Raw genomic sequence first — 14822 nt, 5'->3', positions numbered from 1 at the left:
GAAAGACAAGGAAATAGATTCTTTACTACAGCTTCCAGAAGGAACACAGCTGGGTCAATCCCTTGGCTTTAGCCCACTGAGACTGAGTTTAGACTTCTGACCTCCAGCACTGTAAGATAAATCTATGTTCTTTTCAGTCACCACATTTGTAGCAATTTGTTATAGCAGCCATGGGGAACAAATGCAGGGGATGACATTACCATTCACCTGTTCCTCCAAATCCTGTCCTTTCTCTTGCGATCCGTGCCTCTCCTTACCCACCTTTCTGAATTCACATCTTCTAACAGTCTCATCTGGATTATTTCCAGAGCCTCCAAAAGGTTTTCCCTGCCTCCAGTCCCTTTCATCCTCTGAACTATTCTGCTTCCTTCTGCCAATGTGATTTTTCTTTTCTTTTTTTTTAAGATTTTATTTATTTGAGAGAGCACGCACACACACACACACATACAGATACACACACACAGAGACACACATACACGAGTGAGAGGGCAGGGAGAAGGGGCAGAGGGAGAGGGAGAAGCAGACTCCCCACCGACTGAGGAGTCCAACATGGGGCTTGATCCCAGGACCCCCAGGATCATGACCTGAGCCCAACTGAGTCACCCAGGCAACCCTCAATGTGATTTTTCTTAATTTTTTCTTAAATGTTTTAACTAGCCTATGATCAGCTATAAGATAAATGCAATGGTCCTGTCATGACATAGGAAGCCTTCCATGGTCTCTTCTCTACATCCACGTCCAGCCTGGGCTACATGTCTCCTATCTCATCAACCTTGGCTGTCGGCCATCTTTCTATCCCAGGCTACATGTTCCCCTCTCTTCAGCCTGGACTGTGTGTCCTTCTCTCTCCAGCCCATGCTACATGATCCCATCTCTCTATCCTTGGCAACAGACAGTTCTCTTCAGCCCAGAGCTACGTGGTTCCCCTTATTCTAGTCACTGGCATCTCTTTGAGCACCCCCTGCTTGCCCTCACGTTGATGCCTTTGGTTGCTTTTCACCTTTCTTCACCTGGTCACCTCTTACTTATACTTCAAAACTTACCTCAGGTGTCACCTCCTCCAGAAAGCTCTCCCTGAAATTCTTCCACCCTTATCACCAATTGGTTTAGTTGCTCATCCTCCATGCTCCCATGACACACTCTCTTTATCTCTAACACAGTAGGGATAGCGGCTCCATACTTCCCACACAGCAAATATGTCTCTGCTTGCCTGAATTCTCCATTAGACTGCGTTCATCCAAGCTGAAATTGGGTCTTTTGTATAATTCCCCAGTGTCCAGTACAATGCCTGATATTGAAGAGGCTAGTGTTTGTTGAACGAAAGTTTTAGGAAAAGAGGTAGAACTTCATTTACTCGTTCATGCAACAGATATTCACTGGACACTCATCATCTGAAAAACACTGAGACAAACAAATATGTATAAGACTTGGTATCTGCCACTTAGAATTTTTAAATGTAGTCAGTGTTGAGATGTTATTTAAATGTCCAGCAGGTGGTAGCACCTAACTAGACCATAAACACTGAGCTTCAATCAGAGAGGAAGAACTTACACCTGAAAAAAATGGAAAGGATTTGGAGAATTGGAGTTTTGCTAGAACGAGATCATGGGAGCACAAAGAAGACTGGCATGCCAGAAGCAGAAAGCTCTCATTAAGGTGATGTGGGATCTTCAATAAACACCTAATGGCTTCATCATGACACGAACATGCCTCCTGTTCAAGAAGGTGCTTCAGTGCACTCAGGAGTTTCCAAGGAGGCATCAAATTTCCAAGGCACATTGAATCTGACCGAAGGAAAGGACCATGGAGACTAACAGGGGACAAGAGAAAACAGCAAATTGTATTAAATGACTCACAGTGGCTAAGGAAGAACTTTCATCATTAGGCATTCACTTCCTAATAATTTTATGTAATCCAAATCCAGAAGCAGACTGTTAATGACTAATGCAAGATACATGCTATTTCTTTTCAAAGTCAACTTTTGTTCAGGAGAAATGAGAAACAATTCTCTTCCTTGACCCTATCTGATAAAACAGAAGCCAAGCAGATTTATACAAATGAAAATAGGGTGAGTCAGAACGCTTTATCCCATAAATAACGAAAATGGATTAAGGCTGACTTGTCTCTAGGCAACCTATATAAACACAGTCACATAACCCTGATTTTTGTATATAAAATAGATGATCGAGAGATTCACTTAAAATTATTCATGGCTATCTCTTCTCATTTTAATAGATTTTAAAAGCTGCTTCCTCGCCAGCCATCCCATCGTAAACCTTCCCTGATGAAGACTGCGGGCCAAGCAATTCCTTCTGCCAAGACTCAAGTACTCCTTATTGGATCCCTCAAAGTAAATTTAGGTTAAAGGTTTGATATTTGCAAAAAATTGTGAATACATAAAGATTATTTTTTCTTAATTTGAATGTATACAAATATATATTAGGAAATGAGTGACAATGATGATAAATTAATGTATAATATGAATTAAAATCTCCTAGAAACTCATCCAAAAGTGCATGTAGAGATGAATGATAGACCCCAGATAAAATAATAGATCAAATGATTAGGGATATTATCCACGGATCATGGACTAGAATGAATTAGATGTCCTTCAAATTACGTAGAAAATTAACCAAGAGGAAAAAAGATAATAAAGACAAGTAACTCGAAAGTTTTCATTTTTAATATCTTTAATACAGTCACAAACCAAGAAATAATGTTCACCTGAGAAAATATGAAAATGTTTTATTTTTATATAGATAAGAAAAAAGTCCACAAAAGAATGGTGTGTGTCCTAGATTTTCATAACATGACCTGACAGTTACACGATAGCTTTTAAATGAGATCTTTAAGATGGACTGTGTGGCCTTCAAGGCTGTGTGACTTCGTGGGGAGGGTCATCCTCCCTCCAGAGTCTGATAGTCCTGGATTCATATTTCAACTCCACGATTGCCTAACTGTGTGTGGTACTTAGCCTTTCTGTGCCTACATACTCAATTGCTTTTTCAACAAAATAGAGATAATAGTAGTGTCACCTGGGACACCTGGGTGGCTCAGTTGGTTGAACACCCAACTCTTGGTTTCGGCTCAGGGTAAGATCTCAGGATCCTGGGATCAAGCCCCTTGTGGGGCTCTGTGCTCAGCAGGGACTCTGCTTGTGATTCTCTCCCTCTTCCTCTGCCCCTCCCCCCAACTCTTTCTCTCAAATGAATAAAAAAATCTTTAAAAAATAATAAATAATAGCATCACCTCAGAGGGTTTTTGTGATAGTTAAATGAGTCTTGGCACAGTGCTCAACACTTAGCACTTTAGAATACCAATTATTGTTATTGAGATTACTAATATCTGCTTACTTTTAATTTTTTTCCACGCTGATGGAGCCTGGATTGGATATCCTAAGAACATTTTTTTTGTTTGTTTTATGTTAGCAATAGTATCAAAAATCTGAATTCTGATCCTGGCTCCACCACTTACCAGGTGTGTGGCCTTGGACAAGTCTCTTAATGGATTCCACCAACTATAAAATGGGAAAAGTAATTTGTGTTCTACCCTATCTACCCCCATCTGTCCCCACCCCATGCTCATTCCAGATGAGATAACAAAGTTTTGTTTTGTTTTGCTTCTTTTATGTAAAGCATTCACATATAAAATCTGATGGTGGTGATGATGATGATGATGACTTTGGGATTCAGGGAATCATTAAGTGTAAAATACTACAGTATTCAGGTCTGACTAGGCCAGATTATGGGGCACCACTTCTGACTGTCTAATCACAGCCTTCACCTTCACGATGGCACTCCTCTCAATGAACAAGGAGAGAGAAAGGCAGACAGAAAGAAAGACAGAGAGACGGAAATTAATACTCAGACCCAATTAGATATTCCTGATCCATTATCATTACTATATTATTGTTATTATTATGTTATCATTCTTGATCTACAGGGCCCATAAAAATGTTGGGTTTTTTTTTTTAAGAGGAAATTAAAAATCAAGTATTTGACTAGCAGCCAAGTTGCCTGGCATAAAATACCACATTCCTTCCTCTAAGATAGCAAATTACAAATTAAGACATATTTATTTTACAAAGCAGGGTATGGAATTATATAAACAGAAAGACCCCATTAATATTTAAATTACAGGGGGAAAGCTAGCATAAAATACTTAAGATATTATTTCTCTGCACTTTGTAGATTTCTACACTTAAGTATTTGTTAACTTCAACCCAAAAAGTGAGTAAAAGCATTCTAAAATACATGATGCTCTTGGCAATTGCAGTGAAAAGAGATAGAGATGATAGTGTGCCCATTTTCTGAGGATTACGAAAGAATACCGCTTTTGAGAATCACTGGAGATTGTGAAGGAAGAACCAGTCCTGGGCCGATGAAGCTTCATTATTAGGTGGGGCATCTTTCTGACTTTGTTTTATATCCCTGGGTTCAGCTCTGCTCAGAGATTTGGTCCAAAGATAATAGATCATTGGTCTGCTCTCCTTTTACAAAGCTCATTTTAATTAAAAGTTTCTAATAAAAGAATTATGTCTCTTGCTAAGCCTTGGTAAGCTTGGGATAAAATATGCCATAAATATTACATGGCTGCACTGGTGCAAAGTCATGTGCAATGCAGGGCTTGAAAAATACAAGGCATGACATTCGCTTTACAGGTAAAGCCAACGTGTCGAATTAAAAAAATGCTGGAAATTAATACAGTAGTTTTATTTTGCATTTATTGAACTTTATTTTTAGAATCACTTTTAGCAAGGGTACCTTAAATACTTTTTAAAAATTCTAAGTCCTCCTCCTCTGGCTTCCATAGGACTGATTCTCAGTAGTGGGGTGAAGGCATTACACAGCAAAAAAACTCAGCAAGCTACCTTAAAGCTGAAGCTAAATCTTGCCCCCATAAAATATGAAATTTCTAGATATAGAATTTGGAGACTGATTAAGCTTATATTTGGAACAATTTAAAGATGTAAAATGTTTTTAATTTTTTTAATACTTCAATTAACTCTGCATTAAAACTGACAGACACAGAAGGCAATATAAAATGAGTAACAATATTTGGCAAGGGAAACAAACACCATTTCGGGGTCTAATGTTAGAAAAAGGACACTGTGGTTCAATGGGCTTGTTTTAATTAAAGACAATAGGGGCATGTATATCCCAATTTTCCTGACAGGAAACAACCTTTTTCCCCTGAGGATATTTTTATTTTGCTTTGGACATCTGAAATAAAAAAAATCAAAAGTCAAAGCTGCTTCTAAAGTTTGACATCCCAAGGCTCAAGAAGAAAGAATTATTACAGTTCTCATTTTCCTTATGTTCTCACTCCAGGGTACTCAGCCCCTACCTTCCTACACCAACAATGCCTTAAATAATTAGAAAAGGACAATTTTTTAAACAATTATTCATCATGAGTTCTAGAATCAGATCCTAGGCAAAATGATCAAGTTCAAGACATCGCAGTAGGTTGGAAGAAAGTACAGATGATCTTATTAATCTTAGATAGATTCAGCCTAACCATTCTGACGGTGGTATCTTCCATCCAGAGCATCTTGCTGGCTGCTCCATTCCCACATCCCATCCTCCTTGTATTTTTGTGTTTCAAAAAGTATTCTTTTAAGTGTAAGGAAATACAGGAAGAAGGAAGAAAATACTCAGTTCCTCATTTTTCTAACCTTATTTTTTGATTCAGTGAATAAACCCTATGCAAAGGATATTTCTCCCATTATCATTAGATAAGACCTCAGGATAGCTATCTCTTAACTACAAAGTTAATCTTTGCACTTTACCTACTGAAGGAACACATAGCATGCTCTGTATTTCCCTATGAAGTGATTCAAAACACACGGTAGCTTATAATACAACAACCTAGAGACAATTTAATTAAAAATGTCTTACTCTAAATCCGATCTGTAATTTCGCTATTTAGGATAAATTATAAAAGTATCATAGTCAAACTCAACAGTATTGTAAATTCAGATAAATCCTCATGCTCTTTCCTCTCTTGTTAATATTTTCAGAAGATTCTGTAGCCTTACTGTAGGGTAAAAGTAGGGTAAAGTAGGGTAAAAAATGCAAAACTTTACATTTCTTTCTATGGCAAATGTGAGTGTGGTAAATGTTCTTTAAAAATATCAAAGAAGGAAAAATGAATATTACAGCTTTCTTTAAAAAGTTTCTATACTAAATTCACTGATAAGCATAACCTTCGAGTCACCTTCAGAAAGAGTGATTAAAGTAAAAAGTCTAATATAAAATAAAACATTTCAGTCAGCGTGAAATTGGACCAATCATTTTTTAAGCCATGGGAACTTTTTTCCCTGAATGAGGTGACTGATATAGTTCTCTGGGTTATCCTGTTGTGACCAGACTGAACAATACTTCATGTGACACCGAAGTTACAATTATAAGCTATAGTCACTAACTGGATTTAGCCTGAGTAATTGGCCGGTATTTTGTTTGTACGCAACGCTTTCCTCCTTCTGTAACCACTTGGAAGCTTAACAATTTCTGAGCTAGTTTAGATACAAGGCAAAACAGGCTAATTGTGAAGTTAGACATGTGTTTCCTTGTAAATGTCTCTCTGCAGAGTCATCTCATTTTTAAAACCCTGAAGGAAACTAACAGCAGCAGCCTGCCTGTTAACCATTTGCTCTCATTGCAGAAAGTCCTTCCAGCGCAAATGCAACATGAAACTCCCAAGGGCTTTTTGAATTTTTTAATAAAAGCAGAAAGTAATAAGTAACTAAGGCATAATTACTGCATAATTAGCATTTGGCCTTATCTGATGTCATCTTTCCAACCTGGGGATTGGCAGTACTTTACAGAAGGGCAGAAAATTGTCTTTCTCTTTTCCTTTATTTATCTATCAGAAACCAGAAAATCGCCCCTTTTTTCCAATATTCACAAGTCAATCCCCTCATTCTGTCAATCTGCCTTTCCCAACAGCTCGAGACATGGGCTCTCCTTGCCTGAAAGATAACCCGTCACTCAGCAAATTAGAACATCCTTCCCCCACACAGCCTGCAATGCTGCAGTTTCACCTTAATGAGCTAAAAGTAACTCCCTAAATTAACCCCTCCTATTTTAAAATACAAATGGGCCAAGAGATCTCATGAAAATAAAAAATAAAAATAAATCTCTAGAAACTTACTGATTGACATCACCACGTCACTTAAAAAAAAAAAACCCACAAGACCTAAAGAAAGCGTGCTGTGGAAGGAAAATATTTAAGTCTGGGGTGTCTGCTTTTCCCAAGCAGTGGTTCTTCTTAGCCATACCAAGCATTTCACATGCAAGCATTTGTGCCCATGGCCCCAGCAAATTCGGTCATTAGTCTTACACTCTGTTCTTCACTTTGTCTTGCAGGATTCTGAACTTTTCTACCTTAAATTACCCCAAAGTACTATGTAAAATAAAGGGGCATTTTACCAGTTAACAGTGCATCAAACATCAGGAAGTCTATGTAGAGTCCTTATTGAAATAAACATGTTAAAAGATATGGAAAATCTATATCAAATCAATCATCAATATCTAACTAGGGAAATATATTTTAAATGGAGGAAAAAAATATCTGGTTTAATTCAAGGTTGTGGTGAATCTGTTTGGCAACTTTTAAATTAATTTTAAATTAATTCAGGTGCTTTTCGATCACTGCAGTTACATACAAGGTATACTGAACAGAATGATGACAAAGCAATTGTTCGTGTTCAAACTTCTCACACACTATATTCCCCTGGACTTTTCACCTCAGCAGTTTTCAAATTCCCCTTTCCAAGGAATATTTGACCTTCAAATTTCAGTCCCTGTATCTCTTGATTTCTTGCATCTATCATATGTTAGAAAACTCAACCTGGGCTACAAGTACATTATTTCTGTTACCTGACTTTAATGAATTTTAGTTGTTTTGAAAATCTGCAATCGGTTCATTGTGCCAACTCTGCATTGCAGAGAAATCTTAGTGTTCGATTCCAGCTTGGCTCCTGCAAACAGAGTCACTACAAACAGGCTTTAACTGTATTTACTCGAGAAGAGGAGGAAGGAAACCCCCGCCAAACTGACAGGCCCAGCTGGGTTAACAAGCCCCCAGGGCAGCGGAGTCTCCCGGCTCGCCGGCCTGGGCGCTGTCCTTGGTGCTGCCGGCGCCATAGCGAGCACAAGCGCCTTACCTTCTGCCCCTGCGGAAGCTGCGGACGTCCCCCAAACGTTAAGCAGAATGTAGCGCCACATCCCACTTTTAATACAAATAACTACCCAGGCCCATCCTCTTTGTCCCCTTCCCGAAGCCTTCAGGCCGACTGTTCTTCAAAGTCTTTTTGTTTTTTTCTTCTAGGCCCAACTCTGGGCTTGCGCTCATCTCGGACTGCTTTAAAAGGAGGAGTGGGGGAAGGGGAGGGAGGCGAGGGGAAATGAGGATGGGGGAGGGGAGGAAAGTAGGGGGAGGGGAGGAAGGAGTAGGGGACTAGAAAAGGATGGGAAGAAAAAGGCCTTGGAGGAAGGGGTTCAGAGAGAAGGGCGGAGTGAGTGGGACTAAAGAAGGCTAAAAGTGGGAAAGCGAAGAGATGACCAAAAGAAGGGAAAGAGATTCAGCACAGAAGATGGGTAAAGGAAAAAAGTAATGGAGAACGGGCAAAAGAAAAAAAAGCCGCAGGTATAAGAAAAGAACAAGGTGGTCAGGGGCTCGGGAGAAAAGCTGCCCGAAAGGCAGAAGAGTGACTACACAAAGAAAGGGCATTGGGTGAATACTCGCACCGAGAGTTTAAAATGCAATCCGAAGGCGAAGAGAAACGGAGAGAGGGGGCTTGGGGGGCGACAAGTGGTCTGGGACCAGAGGAGAGTTGGGGGAGGGGCCGGCACCGCGCAGCAAAGTCCTGGGTCCGATGCGGCGTGGGCCCACGTGGAGCGAGCGCTGAATCACTGCTAGGCTGTCTTTACCCCCCTCATCTCCCCCGGCCCGGTGCCCGCAGTCCCCGCCTCCTCGGCCGCCGCCTCCACGGGGCGGGGCCCTGGCCCGGGACCAGCCGCCGCGGCTATAAATGGGCTGCGGCGAGACCAGCAGAACGCTGTGACAGCCACACACCCCGAGGCCTCCAAGATGAGCTACACGTTGGACTCGCTGGGCAACCCGTCCGCCTACCGGCGGGTCACCGAGACCCGCTCGAGCTTCAGCCGCGTCAGTGGCTCCCCATCCAGCGGCTTCCGCTCGCAGTCGTGGTCCCGCGGCTCGCCCAGCACCGTGTCCTCCTCCTACAAGCGCAGCGCGCTTGGCCCGCGCCTCACCTACGGCTCGGCCATGCTCAGCTCTGCCGAGAGCAGCCTCGATTTCAGCCAGTCCTCGTCGCTGCTCAACGGGGGCTCCGGGCCGGGCGGCGACTACAAGCTGTCCCGCTCCAACGAGAAGGAGCAGTTGCAGGGGCTGAACGACCGCTTCGCTGGATACATCGAGAAGGTGCACTACCTGGAGCAGCAGAACAAGGAGATCGAGGCGGAGATCCAGGCGCTGCGGCAGAAGCAGGCCTCGCACGCCCAGCTGGGCGACGCGTACGACCAGGAGATCCGCGAGCTGCGCGCCACCCTCGAGCTGGTGAATCACGAGAAGGCTCAGGTGCAGCTGGACTCGGATCACCTGGAGGAAGACATCCACCGGCTCAAGGAGCGCTTCGAGGAGGAGGCACGGCTGCGCGACGACACCGAGGCGGCCATCCGCGCGCTGCGCAAAGACATCGAGGAGGCGTCGATGGTCAAGGTGGAGCTGGACAAGAAGGTGCAGTCACTGCAGGATGAGGTGGCCTTCCTGCGGAGCAATCACGAGGAGGAGGTGGCCGACCTGTTGGCCCAGATCCAGGCGTCGCACATCACGGTGGAGCGCAAAGACTACCTGAAGACAGACATCTCGTCGGCGCTGAAGGAGATCCGCTCCCAGCTCGAATGCCACTCCGACCAGAACATGCACCAGGCGGAAGAGTGGTTTAAGTGCCGCTACGCCAAGCTCACGGAGGCAGCCGAGCAAAACAAGGAGGCCATCCGCTCCGCCAAGGAAGAGATCGCCGAGTACCGGCGCCAGCTGCAGTCCAAGAGCATCGAGCTCGAGTCAGTGCGCGGCACCAAGGAGTCCCTGGAGCGGCAGCTCAGCGACATCGAGGAGCGCCATAACCACGACCTCAGCAGCTACCAGGTAGGAACCGCGGCTGCGCGGCCAGCCTGCGCCAGCGCCAGCGCCGCGCGTCCCCGACACTCAGGCACGCGACCCGGCGCTCTCTCCGCCGCGCTCCCTGGTGGCCGGTGGCCAGTGCGCGCGCGCGACGCCGAGCAAGTTAGATGCGCACAGCGTCCTCGCCCCTCTCCATCCTTCTCCACTCCTCCCCCACCCACTATCTCCAGCTCCTAAGAGCCCTGACCTTTAGGAAACGTGCTTTTTTCCTCGGGATGTCTAGTTTTACAGTAGAGGGTACACATTTGAGCAGTTGAACAAGCAGCAAGTTTAGGATAGCTTGTGCAGAAACTCACATATTCTCAACTTTAGGGTCGTGATCGGAACTCTTAAAACTGGCTTCAGCCCAAAAGGCTCAGATGAGAAGGGCCAGGTCGGCCGAGGGGTTTTCCCAAACCCGTTTGTTTCCTGCTGAGACGAGTTCTAGATCCACTGGTCTCAATGCATGGTGTGCCTAGAAAATCTCATATTGTCTAATTGATCCTGTTTATTTATTTGACAGTTCCTCCGGCTTTTTTTTTTTTTTTCTGTTTTTATTTTTGTTTTAAGGGGGCTGGAAGCTACAGGGTTTACAGAACTGGAAAGAAATGGGCGGAGGGGTTAGTAAGCGGTTTGCGAAAGAAGTTGCTGTTGGAAGCATGAGTCTATGGCTGTGTCTATTTCAGGACACCATCCAGCAGTTGGAAAATGAGCTCCGGGGCACAAAGTGGGAAATGGCTCGTCATTTGCGAGAATACCAGGACCTCCTCAACGTCAAGATGGCTCTGGATATTGAGATCGCTGCGTACAGGTACCGCGCTCACTACCGACTGGGCGGAAATACTTACCGCACTGCAGAGGCTGTTTTGGCAGAGCCCCATCACTTAAGTTAAAATGAGCAGGTGGCAGGGATCTTAAATCAGTGCCTGGCTTTCTTTCTTAATTAAAAAACAATTATTCTAAAGAATTGTAAATCTGGCTTTACCACTCTACACAGCTTTAAAAGAGTAAACATTAGTTAAAATAAGTATTTAAATAAAATGTTTTGAGGGATGGCGCTGATTGATTTTAGTGCTTGTGCTTATGCTTCAACTTTTAGTGAAAAATGTTTTCCAACTGATTGAAACAAAAACAGAATTTTAGTTTTTAATATTTCATATAGTGGTTTCAGCTTTTCAACTTTATAATATCAAGGACAAATTCCAGGACATTCAATTTCTCTGTTACAGCTTACTATTGCCATCATCTGGCTGAGAACAGCTATAGAGTGATAGGGTGGATATATACACATATATTAGATAGAATATATTATATATATTTGATAGAATAGAGAGAAAATATGTGTATTCTGTTCTATTTAGATTTATATCTACAGACCTAGATACACAACCAGAGAGAGGAAAGAAAAAAGATTATAGGTCTGCTAACTGATGTCACCTTACTGATGACTAAGTTCATAGGAGAAAATCCTTGACTAAACACTTTTTCTACTACCAAAAGGTCATCATCATAACATTTCAGGAATAAATTGCACTCAGAGCTATCTCTTTTTTCAGGAAAGCTGAATAATTATATTAAATAGACAGTTTATGATTAAAATTGCAGACCAATTTATAACTTGATATACCCCAAATACTGATGCACACTAAACAGTTTTCTAGATTTGTTGATCGTTATATTTGCTAAAAGAAATTTAGTGTACATCCTGAAAGTCCAAATGCCCAAGAAGGTCACTAAGGTTTTTTTTGGCCATGAGGGAGCTTTTCAGCATATTCATGGTGCAGCAAATAGACTGCGGCAAGCTGAGATTTGGTGGCTGGGTGTGTTAGTGGACTATTGGGTGTGGTCAGTTACTGCAGCAGGTGACTGGCTGGTGGTCCATGAGAATCTTTGGATATGACACTGTAGACCAGTGAAATGATAGCAGGTATTACATTAGCTTGACAGAATCTTTTATTTATGTGATTCTATTTGTTGAAAGGTATCTGCTGCATTACCTATCACATAATGAAACTCAGAAGGCCACTGAGATTTTAATTATGACTTGTCTTTTTTGATTCGGTCCTTAGAAAACTACTGGAGGGTGAAGAGACCAGATTTAGCACATTTGCAGGAAGCATCACTGGGCCACTGTATACACACCGACAGCCCTCAGTCACAATATCCAGTAAGATTCAGAAAACCAAGGTAGAGGCTCCTAAGCTAAAGGTCCAACACAAATTTGTTGAGGAGATCATAGAGGAAACCAAAGTGGAAGATGAGAAATCAGAAATGGAAGATGCCTTGACAGCCATTAAAGAGGAACTGGCCGTGTCCATGAAAGAAGAGAAGGAAGAAGAGGCAGAAGAGAAGGAAGAGGCAGGGGCTGAGGAAGAAGTCGTAGCTGCCAAAAAGTCTCCAGAGAAAGCGGCTGCACCTGAACTTAAAGAGGAAGAAGGAGAAAAGGAGGAAGAGGAAGGCCAAGAGGAAGAAGAAGAGGAAGAGGAGGGTGCTAAATCAGACCAAGCCGAAGAAGGAGGATCCGAGAAGGAAGGTTCTAGTGAAAAAGAGGAAGGTGAACAGGAAGAAGAAGGAGAGATAGAGGCCGAAGGTGAAGGAGAAGCTGAAGCTAAGGATGAAAAGAAAACTGAAGAGAAGCGTGAAGAGGTGGCTCCCAAGGAGGAGCCAGTGGCAGAAGCCAAGGCAGAAAAGCCAGAGAAGGCCAAGTCTCCCGTGCCCAAATCCCCAGTGGAAGAGGTGAAACCAAAAGCAGAAGCTGGAGCTGAGAAAGCCGAGCAGAAAAAAGAAGAAGAGAAAGTGGAGGAAGAAAAGAAAGAAGTAAAGGAATCCCCCAAGGAAGAGAAGGTGGAGAAAAAGGAGGAGAAGCCGAAAGAAGTGCCGGAGAAGAAGAAGGCGGAGTCCCCAGTAAAAGAGGAAGTGGTGGAGGAGGTGAGCACCGTCACCAAATCTGTAAAGGTGAGCTTGGAGAAAGATGCCAAAGAGGAGAAGCCACAGCCTCAGGAGAAGGAGAAAGAGAAGGAGAAGGAGAAGGCAGAAAAGGAGGGGGGAAGTGAGGAGGAAGGTGGTGATCAGGTTTCCAAGGAATCCAGGAAGGAAGACATAGCAATAAATGGGGAGGTGGAAGGAAAGGAGGAAGAGCAGGAAACTAAAGAGAAAGGCAGTGGGGGAGAAGAGGAGAAAGGGGTTGTCACCAATGGGCTAGACTTGAGCCCAGCAGATGAAAAGAAGGGGGGAGACAGAAGTGAGGAAAAAGTGGTGGTGACCAAAAAGATAGAAAAAATCACCAGTGAGGGGGGCGATGGTGCTACCAAATACATCACCAAATCTGTAACCGTCACTCAAAAGGTCGAAGAGCATGAAGAGACCTTTGAGGAGAAGCTAGTGTCTACCAAAAAGGTAGAGAAGGTCACTTCACACGCCATAGTAAAGGAAGTCACCCAGAGTGACTAATATTTGAGTCCATTGCAAAAGGTTAAGCCATATGACAATTTTAATATGCATGTGATTGACAGCTTCAAAACAGAACGGGTTCTCCCATGGGGGCTCCAGACATTGTATTTTACTTTGTGCAATATGAGGGAACTGCATGCAAGCTCAGGGTGCTCCCTCCTCAGTCTTTGGGTGATTCAAATGCATGATATTGTATGTACCTGGGGAATTGGCCAATTTCCTAAGCTGTTGGAAGGGGGGCACTTGGGGGGAGGGATGTCTTGAGATGTATTATGCAAAGAACCAACTGAGCCAAAAATAATAAATGAAACACAGAACTCTCTTAGCCTTAAGAAAGCTATATATGAATAATTATGTTTACCTCACTGGTGCATTGAAAAAGGACTTTTGTTCATGGGAGAACCTCGTTGACATGCACAGTTTGCAACCTTTCGTTGATTGATGTTAAATGTCACAGCAGTACTTGCTCAATAAAGGTCATATTGGAAACATAGTCGATTGCATGGTGTCCTGTCATTTCAAAGTGAAATCTCCAGTACCTGACACTTTCTTTTCCTACTGTAGATTATTTGGGGGGGGGAGGGTTATAAGTGACCTGCATTTCTTATCATTATTTCCCTGAGGGGGATCACCGAGAAAGCATAATCGCCAAAAACAGTTTCAGGTGTCAAAATCTTTATGTAGCCCAACGTTCACCTCAACATTTTAAATGCATATTTTTGAAATAAAAATTAAAGCATCAGGTAAAAAAGCAAGATTCATGGGCTAAATGTCTTCAATTTCCAAATGTTTTGACCCCAAACCAATACTCAGAGAACCTGAAAGTGAGAGGGATGACAGTGGAGTCACAACTTGTTTCTTGGAGTTCTGACACAAAGGAAATCACGGCATTTATAACAATATGTCCAGAAAAAGCAGGACTGAAAACATTAACAGTAGTTACTAACAAGAAATATCAAACACACACACACACACACACACACACGCACACTCCTTTTCTGCAGCACTGATTCTTGATTTAGTTGACAAAGATTTATACTTTTGGTGTTTTACTAATTGGGAAAAAATAATGTCAAGAATAAAATACTTCACTCAGAAAAACGGTTTTCTCTAATATAGGCAAAGAAGAAGTGTTTTTATTTTTTATTTATTTTTTTTTAAGATTTTATTTATTTATTTGACAC

At 42.7% G+C, this 14822-nt stretch overlaps 1 protein-coding gene across 1 annotated transcript; it reads left to right on the top strand.

The window, feature by feature from the left end:
• Positions 1–9073: 9073 nt before the first annotated feature.
• NEFM (neurofilament medium chain) lies at positions 9074–14131 on the top strand. Its single transcript, XM_045774126.2, has 3 exons — positions 9074–10173; positions 10875–10999; positions 12258–14131. The coding sequence occupies exons 1-3, from the start codon at positions 9094–9096 to the stop codon at positions 13636–13638; spliced, it is 2586 nt and encodes an 861-aa protein (XP_045630082.2). The 5' UTR covers positions 9074–9093; the 3' UTR covers positions 13639–14131.
• The last annotated feature ends 691 nt before the right edge of the window (positions 14132–14822 follow it).

The sequence above is a fragment of the Ursus americanus genome, chromosome 13, assembly GCF_024610735.1.
Source record: "Ursus americanus isolate L20-20 chromosome 13, mUrsAme1.1.p, whole genome shotgun sequence".
In the NCBI taxonomy this organism is placed as follows: Eukaryota; Metazoa; Chordata; class Mammalia; order Carnivora; family Ursidae; genus Ursus; species Ursus americanus.
The sequence above is the reverse complement of the archived record's forward strand: the minus strand, read 5'-3'. Positions and strand labels throughout refer to the sequence as shown.